Source organism: Spizellomyces punctatus, assembly GCF_000182565.1.
Source record: "Spizellomyces punctatus DAOM BR117 chromosome Unknown supercont1.4, whole genome shotgun sequence".
Taxonomy (NCBI): Eukaryota; Fungi; Chytridiomycota; class Chytridiomycetes; order Spizellomycetales; family Spizellomycetaceae; genus Spizellomyces; species Spizellomyces punctatus.
Window position 1 is genome coordinate 1,502,815 of NW_015971540.1, and position 16,208 is coordinate 1,519,022.

Consider the following 16,208-nt stretch of genomic DNA (forward strand, 5'->3'; position numbering starts at 1 on the left):
GAGTTAACACGCACCAGAACTTGGTCTTGACCCATTGGCTTCACTTACACAATGAATACAGCGGGTAAGCCAGAGGATCGATATGGGATACAAGCTCAAACTCCCAAGATATTAATGTAGTCGTCCCTTCAGCTCGAGCACTGAGGGCTGTCCGCTATAGCTGCGCGGTAATGGCTCCTTCGCACTGCATTTTAGCAGACCTGGCGAACTCATAACAACTGTTTAGGCAGAACGTCATTTGGCAAAGACGCTGTCCAGAAGCCCTGTATCTTTGCTTCGCCAACGCACATTGCTACTTTCACAGCACTCCATTCGGCAGTATTCGCAAGCCGCTCCAAAGGGAGCACAGACAAAGGAGGACTTTTCTGTAAGCCGTCAGTAAACGGGCCCACTTATCTTTGCTGCTTCTCATTCGCAATAATTTGCTTCACTTCGCAGAGGCTCACATGGAAGAGTATAGGAGCTTTCCTTGTCAGTGGAGCCGCTCTATTCGGGTATTTTGAGTACGAGAAGAGAAAGCTGCAAGCCCGGCGAGAGGCGTCAAAGAATGAGAGTGCCGGCAAGCCATTAGTTGGAGGACCCTTCTCTTTGGTGGATCACAATGGACGGCCTGTGACAGACCTTGATTATCGGGGCAAATACATGCTCCTGTATTTTGGCTATACGTTTTGCCCCGATGTTTGCCCAGAGGAACTCGAGAAGATGGCCGAAGTGGTCGATACGTTGAGTACGTTGTCCCTGAGATCTGTATTGAGGTGGTTGGGTTCCAGGCTAATGCCTTCGTGCAGGTAAAAAGGAGGGCTATACTGAAGAGACCATTGTTCCCATCTTCATTTCGTGCGACCCCAAGCGTGACTCGATCGAAGCAATAAAAGAATATGTCCGAGGCAAGCACCGTGCATATTCATGTCAATATGGCTCTGTTTAAATCCTAACGGGCATTTTAGACTTCCATCCCAAATTTGTAGGGTTGATTGGAACGCATGCACAGATCAAGCGAGTTGCAAAAGCCTACCGTCTGTACTTTAGCGCACCGCCGAGAGCAGTGGACGATGATGAGGCGGACTATCTTGTGGACCATTCTATATTCTTTTATCTGGTAGACCCTGACGGAAAATACGTTGCACATTTTGGACGGACGGATACAGCGGAGGAAGTTACAGATAGGATCATTCAGCAAATCAAGCAGAGGCGACAGTTGAATGCGTAGATGAGGAATAACTCTAGTTTATTATTTACCAAATTTACAATTTACTTATTGCGGTCCAGCAACCGTCCCAATCTCCTCGCCATGTCGACTTTTAATGCTCGATCGATTACATACGAATGTCACGTGTTATTGGTCATCAAGGGCTGTCGAATTTCCGCTCCGATGATCTTGAGCGTTTAAAGGTCAACGCTGTGAAGAGATAACGCAGCGAGCAGCGACTGTCCTTTTTGCATTTTATGCCATATACAGGTTGTGTAGGGATGAAACCACTGACTTGCGACTGGTAAAAGATGTGAATCTTAACAGCTGGCTGCTCATTCGCAACCCAGTTGAGATTTTCATGTATGGGTGCAAAATAACCTTGTAACATTGCATTATGCCCTGCACCTCCATATGTCATGTCAAACTTTATGCAAACCCAACCTTCAAATCCATCTTGAATAGCAGCGAATATCTTTTTATGTTGCAGTAACAGAATTCGATTGCCATCGTTTTTTGATTAGTTTCGGACACACGTTAATCTGCACGCGCTGGACTTTTCCCACGTAAAGCCCCGCCGTTCGTTTGTAGCCTCGTCCTTCCCGCACACCCAAGACTTTAGGACTTTAATCACTTTATTAGCATGCCAAAACGTTCCCAGCTTGTTTTGGACCCGCCGTTGCCCACAGGGGTGGACGAGGCGGACCTTCTTCAGGCGTTGGACACCTTTCCAGAGTTCAAGCTGCTCTTCCTGTACAAGCATGTATGTTTGTATCTTCGTAGTCAGATTGTTGAGTACAGTGTCAGCTCACAACAGCTACCCTTTTCGGTAGTTTTATCTTATGACCTTTGACACCATGGAAGGCGCACGAGACGCCTTGGAGCACCTTAATAATAAACTTCCGGCAAGCGTCGACATTCGCTGGGACTATTGGCAGCATGGCGATCCAGAAACTGGCCCGTAAGTACCTATAAGATCTCGATAGAGCTGCCTGCAAACCGACCAAGGTTTTTTTAACTTAGATACCCTGACGTTTCTTCTGCTGTCGAGTCCAACTTTGTCTTCATACCCCGAACTTTTGTCCGTGCTTCAGCCATCTGTAAAATGGTTGAACATCTTCCAGGGTTTCGTGGCGGACGGGCAGTGACCCGAGGTCATATCGTCCAGTTTCGGACCGTTCGGCATGCTTATGGGTGTATTGATTATCTCACTAGCAAGACGGATATGCTTGTGTTCTTTGTGGATAAAGAGGGCAATCCAATCGAGCCAATTGCGGAAGAGGATTCCTATGGAGATTTCAAAGCGGCAAAAGAGGGCGCAAATGCACCGGATCGGACCAGCCTTCATCAGAACCTCGTTATTTCTCCCTACGGAGGTGACATTAGCGTCCTTATCAACCTCCTCGCTTCCTTTTATGGCTGGAAGAAGGCTCTCTTTGATGGATCCATCAACTGCACTGCTACGTTTTCCGATCCAGCAATGGCCAGACGGGCGTTCAGATATTTCACTACGCAAACGCCTGCGCTTGTGTTTTTGGAGGCTGGAGGAACACAGCAAGATGGACCCACGTATGTCCGCAAATCCACCAAAGGAATTCACATAGCTTTGGATAAAAAAATCCGCTTGCCGAAAAAACGTAAAACGGCGCAGAGGCGCCTAGAGACGTGGCTCGAAGGCTATAAGGGCTTTATCCATATCGCATTCTTCAGTGAGGACTGTATTATTGCCGTCTTTGTCCGGCCCATGGATGCCGAAGCGGCACTTAAACACCTGAACGAGTCTACTAATCTGTTGACAACCTTCTACCGGACGGGTGAACTTTGTCCGTCGAACTGTCAATTCAATCCGGTGCCCGAAAAGCAAGTGTCCCCTTCTACACCTGTTGGAAGCCCTATCAAGGAAATGAAGGAAGCATTGAAAACGTCGGCCCCGCCGCCCCTAACAACAAGTATTGCTAAGGAACTTGCGAAAGAGCCGTGTACATCGCCGCCTCGGACTGAACCCGCTGCCGAAGAGCGGGTAAAAGCGCCGCTTCGGGCATTTCTGTCTCTTAAAGGTGTATCTGCGTCAACTTCAAAACAAGATTTGCGGGATGTGTTTTCGGCATTCCGAGGGTTCCTTGAGGTTACAAAAGACCCGGATCAGGTCATTGTGACCTTCAGAACGGAAGATAATGCGGACCAAGTAAAAGAGGCCATCAGCGCCTATTGCCGGCTTGGTTCTGTAAAAGTCGACATTCCAAACATGTCCGGCTTTAAAAACGAGGCAAAATCTGCCGTTCTTTCTATTCAAGAACGTGCTGCGCGGACTCGTGCCAAGTTGCGCGAGCTCGAGGCCCAAAGTGCGACTATGCAGCGTTTTCTGGCTGGTGGTCCTGAAGGTAATGTATCATTTTAGTACACTGAGGATGGGAGCGGCGGTGGGGTAAATGGACAGTATGGTGGGGACGGTAACGACGAAAGGACGCTCAAATTTCGTGTAATTTGGCCTTGTTTGAGCATACGTGCAGTGAATAATAAAATCGTTCTTGCGTATGGATCTAAGCGGGTTGGCTCACGGCGGGCAAACCCCGCATGATTACATAATCGCATTTCCCTTCGATCTTACCTCTACTTTCAACATCTTGGCCAAACGATTGTATTTAAGAGCTGGCAGCAAGTCCGTTATGGATATTGATAAGGAAATATCCGTCAACAGCTTAATAAGAGAGGTATTTTTATATTTCTTGTTAACCGCCTATTGAAGGGAAAATTGATATATAGCCTTGCTTTAGTACTTGGTATTTGCCAATTACTCAAAGACAATTGATATATTTGATGCAGAATGCGGAGACAAAGGACGGCCGGTTGATGCATCAGATGGGGGTGGGGTGGAATCAACATTGGAGGAGGCAGAGGTGCTACAACGTTTCCACATTCTGTTAAGCAATAACGGCTTTTCTGAACACTGTTAATTTCCAGAATCGCTTTTTGATATCATTCCGAAATGGGGATCGTGCAGCATTCTTTGCGCTGTGGGACGACCAGTTTCCATCCTCTGTCCGCGCATCTGACCCGCTATATCAAAAGTTGGAGTTTCTGTTGAGCGTATATTTCGCAGTGTTCCCCATACATCCGGGGGTAAGCGCTACCGCTGCCAAGGTAGGAAGTAATCCTATTGACTTTAAGTTATGCTGCCTTAATTGCCACGATTGACGACATGTAAACTAGCATCACTCGCTCCCAGTAACGATGGACACTTTCAAACAATTCTTGGAGACTCGTGGTGCAGAGCTCTGTAAAACGACCCAGTTTCTTTCTTACTACGCCCTGCCATATGTTCCGGACCCTCGAATGCATCCTTCTTTCAAAGACATTTTTGAGCATGCTTGGGTGGCGGATCTGGAGGAGAGATTGAAGCAGTTCTTGAGAAGTGCGCTGCGAGGTAGCATTAGACCCAGATTAGTAAAAGTTGTCGAAGAGGTAAGAGAAAGCTGGAATTGCGGGACAAGGTCATCTGTGCTCAAAAGTTCATGGCTAACCATTGTCCTTGATCAGTCCCATGATTCGGGGAAAACATTTCATGGTAAGGTGCTGACGGTTCTCTAAGTATCGCCCGAAGCACCGTTCTTAATCATATTCTGCATTCTATAGAACAATCTCAAGAGGCCCAAGCTATCCGTAAGCAGCTAGGCGACCTTGAAGAACGTGAGTTTGCATTGTCTTCCAAGCATCGAACCCTTCAGGTGCGTACATGGACAATTATGCATTTTTGGAGACTTTCGAGTTGAATAATCCTAATGTGTCGCAAATGGCAGAACGACTACCATAACCTGATTACTATCGCATCAGAACTGGTTCAAACACTAACTGCGTGCATCAACGGACAAAAGGTGCCCCTCTCTGGTCATCGCTTTACACATTTGCATGCTTAACGGTCTCTTCAGATAACTCCAGCCTATCTGTCAGGGGTTTGCCAGCGACTGGCATCATTTAAGCAAAACCAAGGAAAAGCTTCTGATGGACAGGTATGCTGAACTAGCGGATTCCGAGCATATTCTGCGCGGTCATAATCTGAGGCATCTCCCTAGAAGGATGCACGCAAGATATCGCCGCAAGCGCAATCATCCACAAGCACAATCAACAACCACGCTGCATTGGCCGCCGAACCCAAGCCTAGCGAGCACCAACCGAGGACTACTGTGGAGCCGGAAATTCCATTGGAGCAGTACCTAGATTACAATGCTATCGCGAGGGATCTTACGCCGACTACAGACCCTAGAGTACACAAGCAGCAAGCGTTTCTGCTGCAAGCCCTACGACTGGTGAGTTGTTATGGATCACTTTCAATGACATATGTACTAATGAACGCCGGAACAAAATAGCACGTTACAAAATCTCAATCAATCGCTAACCGACGAACTATCCTCATGACCTACACTGCGAACGATTTCTTCCAAGTTGCTGCTGGAAAGGTAACATTGCTTGCAGGCGATCAGTTTCAGATCAACGGCTAATATTTAATTACACCCTGTCAGTCTTTTATCTTGGACCTGTTTGACCATCCCTCGCAACTAGTACAGGACCAAACCGCAAGACTGATCAATATCCTTGCATCAGATTGTTCTGGCCGAGAATATCTGTCAAGAAACTCTCACTTGGTTCCCAAACTGGTTGAATGCATGAAAGCTGAGGAAATTGATTCGGTGTTTAGGCAGAATGTGCTGGGGATATTACAAAAATTGAGCTTGAGGTAAGCATCTCTCTCCAATGCCAGCATCTGTTTGCTTATTTCACACGACCAATGGCTTTGAATCTAGACGAGTGGCCCAATCCGCAATGAACTCAGTCATGGTCATTCCTTATCTTCTTGAACTGTTGCAAGATCTTGACGGTTTATCCGAGTACACAATTCAGTATGGTACAGCCTTGTTGATGAACCTTTGTCTTCGGACTGCGGGAAAAAGACAGTGCGCAACCAATCCGGAGCGGACCTTGAAGATGTTGACGGCATTAATGGATCATGATAACTTGCAGGTATGTACATGGTTAGTTAGCCCCCCTTTTTCTCCATGTTCAGAAACCTGATCTTCACATTTTCTGTTTGCAAAAGGTCAAAACCTATGTGAACGGGACGCTCTATAGCTTGTTTACGGAGCCAAGTATACGGGATGCTGCTCGCGCGATGGGTATGGAAGATATGCTGCAGTACCTGAGAAGTTCGTCGGACGAGCAACTGGTCCGACAGATAGATTTCGTAACAGAGCAGTTGAACTCGGGTATGTCCTATCATGTCATGACTCTCCGAGTGCTTGGGAGAAATATCTCACTGTCTCTGGATAACAGAGGAGGTTCCGGACAACTCCGATACTGTATCGGAAGATGGCGAAGAAGAGGACTTTGAAGATGATGAAGAGGTGTGATTTGACTCTGAACACCTTCACTGTTAATTAATGCTCAAGCATCAAACCTCGTTTGTAGGATATACCGGAAGAAGACGATACAGACGATCTACCTCCACCCACACCAAGCAATCCCACGGGCACATCTCTCCTTCTCAAATACAAACTAGCTACTCCACGCCCAATAACAACTCGTCCCTATGATTCCCTCCCTCATCATCCTCTGAGTCACCCCTCCTCCCTCAACCTTACCCCGCACGACCTTCTCCGTCCACGCACACCCTCTCGCCCCGGAACACCAACAGTGTATAAATCGATGACCTCACTTCCTCTCCAGCGCGCTCCCGCTGCCCTAAGAGAAGACGGCGGAGCCAAGGGATTAGTTGGCAGTGGTTCAACGTCGCATCTGCGCCAATCGACAAATTCGGTGACTGGTAGTTCTAATAAACTCAATAAGGCGCGAGGATCCAAAGATAAATCGCGAGATCTGAGGCATCCCATAACAGTGGAAGAGTAAGTACTTTCCATTTTATCACTCGGGGTTCGCAGTGGCCCAACTGACAGTTTTGCAATGAATAGACAACAAGAGATCGATTTGGCCTTCTCCACCCGGCCCAAACTTCCGCGTACTCCACTTCCGGGAGCGAGCTCATCACGAAACTTTAGCGTAACAGCTTCCCTATCCGCGTTATCAGACGACGTGCATCAGAGTGCCAACTATCGCAGAATGAACGTGGATGGAGGAGTGAGAAGCTCATATGATGATGGTAAGGTTTTGGTATGGAAGTTAAAAGATCTGGCGGAAACTAATGGTTTCTCGCAGTCCGTGCAACTAGTAGATTATCTCAAACTTCTGGTAGATGATGTGGCGACCAAGATGCTTGTTAGACATGATGTTTGGCGACATGCTGCAGATCGCACGAACATCATGATGCTGTACAGCTTTAATGGCTATTTAGTGGAATATACTGGAGAAGCTCTGATCTTCACAAATATATAAATCACATGGGCTCAATTAGAAACGTTGCATGAGGTTTTTGCGGGATATCAGAGTTCCAAAACACTCTAAAATTGATTCTTAAAAGATAATTTCATGTTGCGGGCTACCGCATCCCCGAAACAAAAGCCGACCACCAGTCTCTTACAACAGCATTGTGAGAGGGTTCTCAACATAGGTCTTGAACTTCTCAAGCCACCTGGCTCCAACTGCACCGTCTACGACACGGTGATCGTTGCTCATGGTAACCTTCATCACCTTACGCACTGCAAAACCTTTCTCGCTCGTCTCATCCAAGACTAGCTTTTCATCCACACCGCCCACGGCGAGGATAGAGGCATGTGGGGGATTGATGATCGCGGTAAAGTGGGAGATTCCATACATTCCGAGGTTGGAGATGGTGAAAGTACCGCCCTGTAAAAATGGATCCCATCTTTGAGTATTTGACGTTGCGGGAGCGAACCATGTAGACGAATGATCACCTGGTACTCGTGAGGCTGCAACTTGTTGGCGCGAGCCTTTTGTGCAAGTTCCTTAATGCTGTTTGAGATCTTTGCAAGACCTTTGGTTTCAGCTTGGTGGATAATGGGAGTAATAAGGCCGTTCTCTGCCAATGTCAAAGATATCAAAATGTTTGGTGTTACATACATTGACAGCCATTACAAATGCCAATCAACCTACCGGTAGCGACAGCGACCGCAACGTCCGCGCTATTGAATCTGCGGAACAGGTGTTTCAAACATCCTTCAATCGTGGATAGCGGGAATTTCTCACTTACTGTCTGATGAAATTTCCTTGCCACGAACTGTTCACCTCGGGCACATCCTTCAACGCAAGGGAAGCCGCTTTGACTATGAAATCGTTGACGGAGAGCTTGAACTTGCCGTTTGCCTGGCTATTCAAAACCTCACGCAGCCTACGCGATATCTATCAGCTCTTGTAGCAGTATGCCGCAAATCACTAGTTTCATACTTCAAAATCTTGTCGGCATTGATTTCTGAAGTCAGATAGTAATGTGGAATTTGTTGCTTTGACTCAAGTAGCCGTGTAGCAATGACCTAGTTGAGCAAGTGAGTAATATGCTCCCATTGGTCCACCGATTTTTTGGCGATTCTGTCACCTTGCGGACGTTTGACAAAGGAATATCAACGTATGCAGCGCCGGGAGCTGGTGCTGGAGGTGCAGCCTTCCCGGTAGGGGCTGCGGCAGGAGCAGGAGTAGCAGCAGGAGTAGCGGCCGGAGCTGAAGCATACAGATGCGCATGAGACAGCCAGAATAGCATGGAACGGTCCGCTCAGCAAAGTTAAGCCACCTTTGTAGTTCAGGACGTCTTCCTTAATAATTCTTCCACCAGGCCCGGAACCCTTAATCCCACCAAGCTCGATGCCACGCTCCGCGGCAAGCTTTTTAGCCACAGGACTAGCCGAAACTCGATCTGTGAAATCAAAATTTTGTCCGCGTCATCAGCTATTTATGCTGCCCAACTATTCAAAGAAGAAGCGTCATTGAAACTTACCGGAAGATTCCCCTGATGAGGAAGGTGCAGATTCGGCTGCTTTTGATGGCTCATCTTTAGATGGAGCGGGTTCTTCCTTCTGCTTGGAAGGAGGTGGAGGCGCGGCAGCACCCTCAGGTTTGAAATCCGCAAACTTTTCCACATCATCCTTATTCTCTACCAAGATAGCCAGTGGCTAGTTGCGGACCGTTGGACAAAGTCAATATAGTTCCCGATTTGAGCGGTTTCCTTTAGTATCTGTTTATTACGGATCCTACCTTGCTGACAGGGACGTCCTTCTCGCCACTTTCAATAAAAATCCTCGCCAAAAATCCCTCATCTTGACACTCGAAATCCATTGTCGCCTTGTCGGTCTCTACCTCCACAAGAACGTCACCCGGCTGAACTTCGTCTCCAATTTTCTTATGCCATTGACCGAGGTTGCCCTGAGTCATTGTTGGCGACAGCGCGGGCATAGTGATCAGGGTATGAGGAGGATAGGCTATAATTTGTTCAAACCAGGAGGGTTATCCATGATACCTTGTGGCAGTTTATCAAAGAACTGTGACTTACAATCCGAAGCATATTCGCGCTGTTGAGTGCGGGCGAGGCATGGAAAGGTGAGATGTTTCCGCATAATGCGAGGTCCATGAGGCACTAACGAAGTGCTATAAACGCACAGGCAGTCGTCAGTAAGTTTGTCGCGCACGCGAAGCCATCTTGAAAGATTTGACAAACCGAACAACACTAGATGCGTGCCGCAAAGCGCCATTTGTAGTAGAGGAAGCACATCCTCGAGTAATGGCTGCACGTACGGTCCTTACAGTGACGGTTGGCGTGCGTGCATGTGCAAACCGAGTCGGATTTGAACGAAGTATGGCGTGCATATTCCAGAGTGGCCGTCCGCGCGGTGGGGTTATGAACGTGAAGAGTCGGCAACGGTATGGAGAAGCCTTTCCTCAGGTTTCTTCCTTGTGTTTACAAACAGTCAGCCAAACACGATGGCAGCAACAATTGGATGCGGTAGAATCGGTGATTGGGAGCTTTCCAAACCTATCGATGTCATGATCGATTACCTCAAGCGCCAGGTCACGTGATCACATCGACTGGCCAGATGCAACTTTCAATTGGAATAACAGCTATTGGGGACTCTCCAGCAATACGCTACGTTTGCCTATTTGTCTACCACAACAGCGAGAATGCGCAGGACATTGTATCGAAAGAGAATGCGTTATCATTATCAAATCATACATACATGAAAAATAAATCCAAAAGTAGGAACCAGAAAGCTCAAATCGTCCCTTTAATTTAAGCAACAATTCCCTTCTGCTGACGTTTGTCTGATGCATCTCCTTCCAGCTTTTCGCTTCCTCCCGTAGCAATGCCGGGTAACGGAGCAAGGCCTTGTGCTGCGAGAGGTACGCGTCGGATTGTGGGTCGCGCTCGGGACAAAACTTTGGCGAGGGGATCAATGGAAGTCGGTGGGGTGGCGGGTGCTGGAAGGAATTTGGAAGCCGTGCTTTGGAAGGATGATGTGGGATGAGGAGGCTATAGAGGATGCGATGTATGTTAGGTTTCGTAGAATGGATTAGAGCAGACAGTGTTATGGTAGCTCCTTACCCCTTTCGGGAGCGATGGACCTCGTTTGACGAGGTCACCTTCTCTGAGAATGACTCCTGGCGCAACCTTCATAGTTTCCGCCTTGATAACAAAAAAGTATGAATGAATATCCCATGAAATTGACAAATGGCCGGACCATAACTCACCAACGACGGCACTTCAAGTGCCACATCTTCCACAAATCCTGCTCCGTGGTTCAAAGCTCCAAGAAGGCTTGCAATACTTCCAGAAGCGCCTTCTTTCGACTTTCTCTGCTTTTGTTTACTTGTGCTACTTTTTGCCTTTGGTGGCAGACTAGGCCCTTTTCTTTCACCGATATCCGTAGCTTTTCGAGGTTGCCGGATACTGCGTTTCTGGTGAGCATATCTAGCGGTGGTAGTCTCAGCAGCAGATGATGCTGCCGGTGGTGTTCGTGGTGGCTGTGGGTGGGACTTTGAAGAGTTTACCGGAACCGCGCTGGTGTCCACTGGTAATAGTCTGCTCTTGATACTGTGTCGTAACCACTTAGCTTTCATCGAAGCTCCGGGACTTACAATCCCTGCAATGACTTACCCTTGTCCAACAGCCTTCCCTGATCCAACTTTCTTTACAACAACAATCCGACCCTCGTGGTCGTAACTCCAATCCACCGGCTTTCCGCCGTCTTTCTCCAAGTTTCGAAGACGTGCTAATACCCGCTTATTCTCCTTGAAAACCATAACACGGTCAGCATTGAGGCATGTGAGATAAACCCGTTCGTAGAGATCCAACCTCTTGAATCGCCATCTCTGCAACTTGCGCCGCAGATAACGGTGGTGGTTGACCGGCATCCTTTAAGGCCCCACCTCGGCGTCCACCACTTCCACTGGACCCAATGCGTCGACGAGCGGCTGTGGAAGTGGTGGAAGCGGCAAGGGATGCGGCGGACATCATTTCTGTTCGAGAGTCGCGGATCTGGACAGGGAACTCCAATGTTAGGCCGAATACCCGGAAAACACGATTTGTCAGATACATACACTAATCTTTCTCTCCCTACTAGACACCAATGAACCAGCTGATGCTTTGATATTTGCAGATCCTGCGACACTTGGCCTATGGCGGTGGAGTCTATTATGTACATGGGACAATGCCAAAACATTCCCATTTACCTACCGTTGGGAAGCAACTGGCGCTGTCTCTACTATTTCTTGAGATGCTTCTGATTGCATACTAACAGTACTCGCTGATCTCGTCTCGAGAACGGGGGGAGGAGTTGGCTTTATGATTTCGAGCGGAGTTCGTCGAACGGGAATCGCGCCCGGCGCCCATGAGTCGATAATTGCTGGTTCTGGTTCTGTTAAAGTGTGTTATGAGTGAGTTCAGAGTGCCCTTCTATGGGAACAGCGATTCTTACCTTCATCTGGTTCCCAAGTGCATGGATCTATATCTCCAGGATCGCGGCGAAAAAAATGCCACTGAACAACGAAAATGAGACATTCCGCTCCATGAACGTATTCCCACTTTAAACTGTCCCCCGATCTCACCTCCACAATCTCGTCAATCGTTTCCTTTGCAAATTGCACGGCGTAAGGCAAAACCTGACTCTCAATATGTTTCTCAAACAGGACATCTTGGGACCTCTGCACGATATGCTCCACCAACGACACAATAAACAGTTCCCCCTCCTCGGTGTCAATCAGCTGCAGGTAATCATCTTTGGTGGTTGTCATCGTGGGAGACTTTGTCGTGGTGAAGATGAAAGCTTCAACTGTGATCTGGTCGGAAGGGCGTGTAGTTGATTACGTGAAGGCTTATTGTTGGGTTGTTGGAAGGATGAGTCATCGCAGTATCGCTCTGCTAGGCGTTTTTAAATTGCAAACATTTGTCGATCCGTTGACACCTATAGACTTTGAAGCCCTTCCCAACAATGGTATAGTAGCGCTGTCTATCATTTGTGAGATCCGACTAAATTGACTGCTTCCTAATGGTTTGAATTTACCAGTCTGTAACTCTGCATACCGACCTGGGCGACATCAAAATTGAGGTCTTTTGCGAAGGTATGCTCGTCCTTGTTCCTCGGAGATATGTCTGCAACGGACGCCTTACTTATTTTCTTTTGAATGATAGCGACACCCAAGGCCGCTGAGGTAAAATATCACCATTTACTCCTCAAAAATGTGACAACTCCCGCTCACATCCTGTCACTGTAGAATTTTCTGGCCCTCTGTGCAAGCGGATATTACAACAACTGCCTCTTCCACAGGTACGTATTAGCTGAACCATTTTCCACCCCACGATGAGATATCTCACCTCAGAAGACAGAAATATGAAAGGCTTCATGATCCAAACTGGGGATCCAACGGGAACCGGAAAAGGTGGAACGAGTATCTGGGGTCGAAAGTTTGAGGATGAGATCAAGGCAACCTTAAAGGTACTGTCTATACACTTCCGCTTCTGCTCAATCCCTCCGCAAATGTTTACAAGGTGATTGTATCAGCACAATGCCCGAGGCATCGTCTCCATGGCTAACAAGGGCCCAGATACCAATCTGTCCCAGTTCTTTATTACCTATGCAAAACAAGCACATCTGGATTCAAAGTACACTGTGTTTGGAAAGTGAGTTGGAGCGCAATCTTCGTTGGTCTGCTGTTGCTGCCGATATTTACGTTTCCAATAGAGTGATTGACGGATGGGATGCGTTGGACTCGTTGGAGAAGGTACCAGTGGATGAGAAGTCCCGGCCGATACAGGACGTGCGGATACGCACTGTTACAATACATGCAAACCCTATAGCAGAGGCTGTGGGGCGATGACCTGTCAACACTAGAGCTCCCCGCGTGATAATTGTAAATAATCTGAACATTGGAAACTTTGGTACTGGGAATGAACTACGCGTGGAATTCTATTTAAAAGATTGCTATATTTATATATAAAAAAAAGTTGCACCCTCACATCCCAACACGATCCACTAAGAAGACAAACCAAAGAGCCCCCTTCGCTGAGATGGTGCTGCCGCCTGACTCTGCACGGCAGCATCGGTCATAAATGCATCCTGCGGTGCAGTTTGTTGTGGTGCCCCAGCATGGGGCGATGACATGATTGACAGTTGCTGTTGGGCCGTCTCAGGCTGGAATCCCTCTGGCAATGCCGGCGCTTGAGGCTTGTATGTATCCGCATTCATCCGATTCAACATGGCACTCACACCCTCCATAACAGCCAAAATTGCTCCACCAAATACCGCCGAAATAGCCATTACTCTCGGTCCACTCCTAGCCGCCAAAATCGCTCCAGTAGCTGCACCGGCGATAATAGGATTCCATGCGTCCTCCTTCCCTCGAACACCAGCGATCATGCAGTCTCCTGCATTGAATAGACCGGACCAGACGGCAAAATTTCCTCCAAGAACTGGTGCGCGTGCTTTTATAGAGGCCAAAGAGCCTGCGAAACGTTCGCCTCGTGGTGAATTACGGTAACCCTTGAAACCGTGCCATACCGTCCCGCCTATTGCCCCCATGCAGAAACCAACACCGACATCATTGACAATTGAGTATGGGCAGGGATCGCGACTGTGATCGGACATGGTTTGCTTTGTGCTTTCTCTTCGTGGAGTGCGGAGGAAGGGACTGCTTGTTCAGCTGGTTGGTCTGCATGAAATAAAGAAGATTGTCAGAACGGCCACGTAAACGTATGCAGAGCGACCTGAACACAAAACATTTACAGGCAAAGACCAAACTTACGTTTACCAGAGAAGGCGACGAGATGGATGCAATGAGAAAATAATCCAAAAGTGCAAGACGGCTTCGGAGCTGCAAATCCAAAATTCAAAACTGCAAGTCAATTCCTGTCTCCATGGCAACTGAGATGTATGAATCACAGCAGTGTACGTAAGCAAACACACAAGCCACAACAGTCATTGAACAGTGCGAGACCAACTCGCGGATTTGTTTGAATATAAAACAAGAAGAAAAAAAAAGAAAGACAAAGAGCGCAAACGCATGATTTCTAGCGTCTGCATTATACCCCTGCAGACCGTTCCCATCATGCCATCCAAAGCCAGCTAGGGCTGGTATTACCCGGTGTCTTATGGCTGTTGGTCCGCCCGTGTTTCGGCGATCTCTTTGTCTCGCAAAGAGTGGCCGAAGCAGACTATACTGAGCTGCAGGCGTATCACCATCATGCACTCCATTTCCATCCTTCCGGGTATGGCGATTTTGATAACGCCAGTCTGGTTGTACTGTGTCACGGCTTATTCAACATCGGTGGGGAGAGTCGTCGTCGGCCTTTCAAGGAATGTTTTGGATGCGTTTGAGGTTGTAAGATTTCAAAAGAACAAAGAAGGTCTTCATTGACTACATGGAGGGAAGTACTATAATTAGCACAAGGAGGTCGCCATAGTAGCATAGCACCAGCATGTGTTCATACCACACATCACCGCCCTGAATGTAGACAACCGCCAGTCAGCACCGAATATAAACAGCGAATGCCGCAAACCACACATTTACTCACCCTTTGTTATCAAACTCTCCACAGTAGTTTGGTGCGGAAAACACTGTCACCAAGGTTCTATTGTTGAAGAATTCATAGCCTTCTTCCACTACCATGTGCGCTCGACAAACCTATTCGGTGACAAACAATTATCAGCACCGTATTGTTCTAAGGTTGCTGTAAGAGTGGCACCCACCAAATCCAGATCATGTCGACTGAGGAACTCGGACACAATAGTCTTGCTGAAGCCTATTTGAAGTAGCACGTCAGCGCGCTCTTCTAATGGTTAAAAATTCATTGAGACTCACAGTAACTAACACCCCGCTCATTATCCTTGTAAATGAGAAACAAAGGTCAACAACGGGCACTAAAATCATAGAACAGGACAATCCGGCTGCAACAAGCTTGCTTGCCGGATGGTACCCTCATGAATTTCATACCTCCCAATCAGTAGCGAGCTATAATTGATACAGGAGTTAGCAATTTTGGAATCATAGATTGAAGGTCTCATCGAATTATACTCACATCGCTTGGATCGGACCACAAAAGATCTGATGTAACAAAATAAATTCAGCCTTTCGGTAAGTCTTGCAGTTCCTGCCGCGTGCACATACCGTTTAATAACCCAAAATCAGGTACATCCGACGGCCGCGCGACTGCCCGAATGTCATCCATGCTGGAGAAGTAGTGAAGTTATTCAATAACCAGCCTATAAAGCAAACAGCTGGGAAACATCAACACATACGAATGCAGGCTTGGTGATAACCCTCCATGGACACAGAATATCTGAATCATTTTAATCGTTTAGGTTGGCGATTTTATATCCTATCTCTCCTACACCGTACCTTTCCTATTTAACAGATTTATTTAATTGTTCATCAAAGAAGGAAAACCAAAAATTTGACCTTACCAGCAACCAATGCAGCAATGGGCAAGCAATTGAAGACATCCGTGAATACTTTCCACACCTTCAAATTGCATCGTCGCTTGCATTCATCGTAAAACCCATACACTGCGGTCAAGTCGTAAGACATCTCCACCAAATATCTACGACATCAAAACAGGGTAGATACACACCTCTGT

General features: G+C 47.4%; 8 protein-coding genes across 8 annotated transcripts in view; 4 read left to right on the top strand and 4 right to left on the bottom strand.

Moving 5' to 3' along the window:
* Nucleotides 1-51: 51 nt before the first annotated feature.
* SPPG_02967 (uncharacterized protein) lies at nt 52-1,281 on the top strand (the record flags this gene model as incomplete). The annotated part of the gene is made up of 6 exons (XM_016751254.1): nt 52-64; nt 133-167; nt 227-367; nt 439-727; nt 789-887; nt 948-1,281. 6 exons carry the CDS (start codon nt 52-54, stop codon nt 1,208-1,210), a joined length of 840 nt encoding a protein of 279 aa, XP_016610548.1. The 3' UTR covers nt 1,211-1,281.
* A 551-nt stretch (nt 1,282-1,832) lies between these two features.
* On the top strand, nt 1,833-3,587 carry SPPG_02968 (uncharacterized protein; the record flags this gene model as incomplete). The annotated part of the gene is made up of 3 exons (XM_016751255.1): nt 1,833-1,952; nt 2,023-2,150; nt 2,213-3,587. The coding sequence occupies 3 exons, from the start codon at nt 1,833-1,835 to the stop codon at nt 3,585-3,587; spliced, it is 1,623 nt and encodes a 540-aa protein (XP_016610549.1).
* A 136-nt stretch (nt 3,588-3,723) lies between these two features.
* SPPG_02969 (uncharacterized protein) lies at nt 3,724-7,434 on the top strand (the record flags this gene model as incomplete). Its single annotated transcript, XM_016751256.1, has 17 exons — nt 3,724-3,900; nt 3,964-4,086; nt 4,151-4,330; nt 4,400-4,651; nt 4,727-4,754; nt 4,823-4,914; nt 4,987-5,061; nt 5,116-5,196; nt 5,260-5,493; nt 5,554-5,643; nt 5,707-5,921; nt 5,989-6,205; nt 6,282-6,447; nt 6,515-6,585; nt 6,650-7,083; nt 7,150-7,337; nt 7,394-7,434. 17 exons carry the CDS (start codon nt 3,724-3,726, stop codon nt 7,432-7,434), a joined length of 2,664 nt encoding a protein of 887 aa, XP_016610550.1.
* Nucleotides 7,435-7,519: 85 nt separating this feature from the next.
* SPPG_02970 (pyruvate dehydrogenase complex dihydrolipoamide acetyltransferase) lies at nt 7,520-10,111 on the bottom strand. Its single transcript, XM_016751257.1, has 11 exons — nt 9,801-10,111; nt 9,636-9,730; nt 9,341-9,564; nt 9,084-9,258; nt 8,880-9,002; nt 8,688-8,809; nt 8,540-8,625; nt 8,346-8,483; nt 8,249-8,286; nt 8,050-8,174; nt 7,520-7,981 (listed from the first exon to the last, which is right to left on the bottom strand). Exons 1-11 carry the CDS (start codon nt 9,947-9,949, stop codon nt 7,712-7,714), a joined length of 1,545 nt encoding a protein of 514 aa, XP_016610551.1. The 5' UTR covers nt 9,950-10,111; the 3' UTR covers nt 7,520-7,711.
* Nucleotides 10,112-10,215: 104 nt separating this feature from the next.
* Nucleotides 10,216-12,405, bottom strand: SPPG_02971 (uncharacterized protein). Its single transcript, XM_016751258.1, has 9 exons — nt 12,185-12,405; nt 12,055-12,115; nt 11,814-11,994; nt 11,678-11,753; nt 11,433-11,615; nt 11,235-11,368; nt 10,829-11,171; nt 10,683-10,763; nt 10,216-10,610 (listed from the first exon to the last, which is right to left on the bottom strand). Exons 1-9 carry the CDS (start codon nt 12,368-12,370, stop codon nt 10,371-10,373), a joined length of 1,485 nt encoding a protein of 494 aa, XP_016610552.1. The 5' UTR covers nt 12,371-12,405; the 3' UTR covers nt 10,216-10,370.
* On the top strand, nt 12,157-13,599 carry SPPG_02972 (peptidyl-prolyl cis-trans isomerase-like 3). Its single transcript, XM_016751259.1, has 7 exons — nt 12,157-12,570; nt 12,643-12,697; nt 12,768-12,787; nt 12,851-12,903; nt 12,963-13,071; nt 13,138-13,256; nt 13,318-13,599. The coding sequence occupies exons 1-7, from the start codon at nt 12,568-12,570 to the stop codon at nt 13,451-13,453; spliced, it is 495 nt and encodes a 164-aa protein (XP_016610553.1). The 5' UTR covers nt 12,157-12,567; the 3' UTR covers nt 13,454-13,599.
* Nucleotides 13,516-14,441, bottom strand: SPPG_02973 (protein transporter TIM17). Its single transcript, XM_016751260.1, has 2 exons — nt 14,378-14,441; nt 13,516-14,284 (listed from the first exon to the last, which is right to left on the bottom strand). The coding sequence occupies exon 2, from the start codon at nt 14,218-14,220 to the stop codon at nt 13,609-13,611; it is 612 nt and encodes a 203-aa protein (XP_016610554.1). The 5' UTR covers nt 14,221-14,284; nt 14,378-14,441; the 3' UTR covers nt 13,516-13,608.
* A 438-nt stretch (nt 14,442-14,879) lies between these two features.
* The window catches only part of SPPG_09075 (serine/threonine-protein phosphatase PP-Z1), a gene marked incomplete at both ends in the record, with an annotated part of 2,310 nt that continues 981 nt past the window's right edge, over nt 14,880-16,208 (bottom strand). Inside the window, 11 exons of the mRNA XM_016757229.1 lie at nt 14,880-14,989; nt 15,063-15,076; nt 15,147-15,256; nt 15,322-15,374; nt 15,434-15,458; nt 15,566-15,583; nt 15,651-15,676; nt 15,740-15,801; nt 15,871-15,911; nt 15,971-15,975; nt 16,036-16,111. Coding sequence (XP_016610555.1) covers nt 14,880-14,989; nt 15,063-15,076; nt 15,147-15,256; nt 15,322-15,374; nt 15,434-15,458; nt 15,566-15,583; nt 15,651-15,676; nt 15,740-15,801; nt 15,871-15,911; nt 15,971-15,975; nt 16,036-16,111 — 540 coding nt within the window. The remainder of the gene's footprint in view (nt 14,990-15,062; nt 15,077-15,146; nt 15,257-15,321; nt 15,375-15,433; nt 15,459-15,565; nt 15,584-15,650; nt 15,677-15,739; nt 15,802-15,870; nt 15,912-15,970; nt 15,976-16,035; nt 16,112-16,208) is intronic.